The sequence below is a fragment of the Oncorhynchus kisutch genome, linkage group LG30 (genome assembly GCF_002021735.2).
Source record: "Oncorhynchus kisutch isolate 150728-3 linkage group LG30, Okis_V2, whole genome shotgun sequence".
Lineage (NCBI taxonomy): Eukaryota > Metazoa > Chordata > Actinopteri > Salmoniformes > Salmonidae > Oncorhynchus > Oncorhynchus kisutch.
The window spans coordinates 24,698,437-24,700,936 of record NC_034203.2 but is presented as its reverse complement, the minus strand read 5'-3'; the positions used below and the strand labels follow the sequence as shown (position 1 = coordinate 24,700,936).

Sequence of the window (2,500 nt, the reverse complement as noted above, 5' to 3'; positions counted from 1 at the left end):
GTTCTCAACTGGCCTACCTGGTTAACTAAAGGTGTTCTCAACTGGCCTACCTGGTTAACTAAAGGTGTTCTCAACTAGCCTACCTGGTTAACTAAAGGTGTTCTCAACTGGCCTACCTGGTTAACTAAAGGTGTTCTCAACTGGCCTACCTGGTTAAATAAAGGTGTTCTCAACTGGCCTACCTGGTTAAATAAAGGTGTTCTCAACTGGCCTGCCTGGTTAAATAAAGGTGTTCTCAACTGGCCTGCCTGGTTAACTAAAGGTGTTCTCAACTGGCCTACCTGGTTAAATAAAGGTGTTCTCAACTGGCCTGCCTGGTTAAATAAAGGTGTTCTCAACTGGCCTACCTGGTTAACTAAAGGTGTTCTCAACTGGCCTACCTGGTTAAATAAAGGTGTTCTCAACTGGCCTACCTGGTTAAATAAAGGTGTTCTCAACTGGCCTGCCTGGTTAAATAAAGGTGTTCTCAACTGGCCTACCTGGTTAAATAAAGGTGTTCTCAACTGGCCTACCTGGTTAAATAAAGGTGTTCTCAACTGGCCTGCCTGGTTAACTAAAGGGGAAATAAAAAATATAAATAATTTTAAACAATTCGCTGATCAGGAGGATACTGAAATCTGAAACGCAACCAATAAAATGTAATTTGATAATATGTTTGTGTGTGTGTTTCTGGTTTTAAAGAAGTCCTCATAAGGATAGTCAAACAAGGAAAATTGGGACAAGTAGGGTTACCTTGCCGGTCCCCCACAAGGACAGATGTTATGCGTAGGGGTTAGGTTTAGGGTTAGGTTTACAATTAGGGTTAGAAGGAGGGTTAAGGTTAGGTTACGGGTTAGGGGATATAGGATTTTGAATGGGAATCAATCACAAGGATAGTAAAACAAACATGTGGGTGTGTTGAAATGTGTGTTAGCACACACAAGTGCATGTGTGCGTGCATTGAGAAGTAAGTGTACACTGTGTGTGTATGTAAAGTCCTCTCCCTCCCTCTCTGTGGCCTGTGTAGCCAGAGGGCATGGTGGTACACTTCATTACAGTAACAGTACATATAGGCCATTAACGCATTAGTACCTTGGTCTCTGTGATGGCATTTTCCAGCTTCCCGAGTCTGTCCCGAGAGGAGGCGGAGATACTGGCGCTGTCCAGCTGAGTCTTAATTCTCGCCAGCTCCTCATCCAGATGCTGCAGGTCGTTTATTAAGGTCTTGGCGCAGTCATCACACTCTGAGAACCACATAGACAAGTGTAATCAGTAGTTGATCATGACGAGGTAGGTGCCCCCATGTCCTGTCCTCTCTTTGAACCCATCAGACATTCACAACAGACACTAACCGTGGCACTGCTCATCAGTGTTAGTGTCCCCTGGCTCCAAAGTGTTCTTGCACACTGTAGAAAGAGCAGAATTATGCATTCATGAATTTTTTAAAAGTAACTACAATGCCATTGAATAAATAATAATAAAAATGAACTGAGAATAAAGCTATACCAATACACTCAATGGTCCGGGTTTTCTGAATGTGTCATCATGTCTCAGTCACATCACCACTCACCCCCAGTCCTGGAGTCACAGCTGTTTCCATTGCCGTTACAGTCACAAGGCCTGCAGCTTCCTCCAGCTGTCAATGGATCACCATAGTAACCAGGGGCACATCGTTCACACCTGTCTCCTGCGTAGCCTTGTTTACAAACACACTGGAACCCTCCAGCAGCCTCTCTGCAACCCACTGCAAAACTATAGTGGAATGATGAAGAGTACATTTAAACACTTGAATACTGGGCCAACAACAGTAAGTCATGATACAGTACACAGGCTTGATTCCACCAAAGAAGCATCTACTATGGTTGACCTTGCCACTGATTGGTTCTTTGGCGACACTGACCTGTTAGCTGGCACACTGAAGGGGCACGGGCACACCCGGCATGACCTCTGGGCAGCATCTCCATAGTAACCCTCTTTGCAGCGCTCACATCGGTCTCCAGCCGTGTTGTATTGGCAGTTCTGTCCACAGGAATAGTTAAAAACATGGTTAGAGCACTTGAGCATGCCAATAAGAGTATCTAAATAGTAGTGTCTTAAAGTAATAGAGCTGTGATCCATAATAGTGTACATGTTCGTATCTGTTTAGACAGTGAGGAGCACAAGGTAGTTATGTGCTCTCTTATTAAATAACCAAGTAACAAAGATAATCTATAGCCTCACTAATTTAATGAAAATACCATAATAAAGATCATAGTGAGTCTAAACACTCTTTGTCCTTTTGTGGACATAACCACACTGCCATACCCCACCACAGGGTAGATCTAACTGTACATTCCATAAATCCTATTTTTACCACAAAGGAGCGTGGTTGTTTTTATGAGAGAGGAGGATGATGATAGGGGGATTCCAAACATTTCTGTTCTAATCCATTCACTAAAGTGATTTTGATGGACATTCACTGCAGAGAGAAAGCGTGCTCAGCCATGTGCGTCTGTCTGTCCGTAGTGCTCTGGGTTCCTTA

At 43.7% G+C, this 2,500-nt stretch overlaps 1 protein-coding gene across 1 annotated transcript in view; it reads right to left on the bottom strand.

Annotated features, from left to right (window-relative positions):
• Positions 1–2,500, bottom strand: part of LOC109874715 (laminin subunit alpha-3-like) — a 110,258-nt gene that overhangs the window by 19,081 nt on the left and 88,677 nt on the right. Inside the window, 4 exon segments of the mRNA XM_031809694.1 lie at positions 1,072–1,223; positions 1,332–1,385; positions 1,550–1,731; positions 1,880–1,998. Of these exon segments, the coding sequence (XP_031665554.1) occupies positions 1,072–1,223; positions 1,332–1,385; positions 1,550–1,731; positions 1,880–1,998 (507 nt within the window).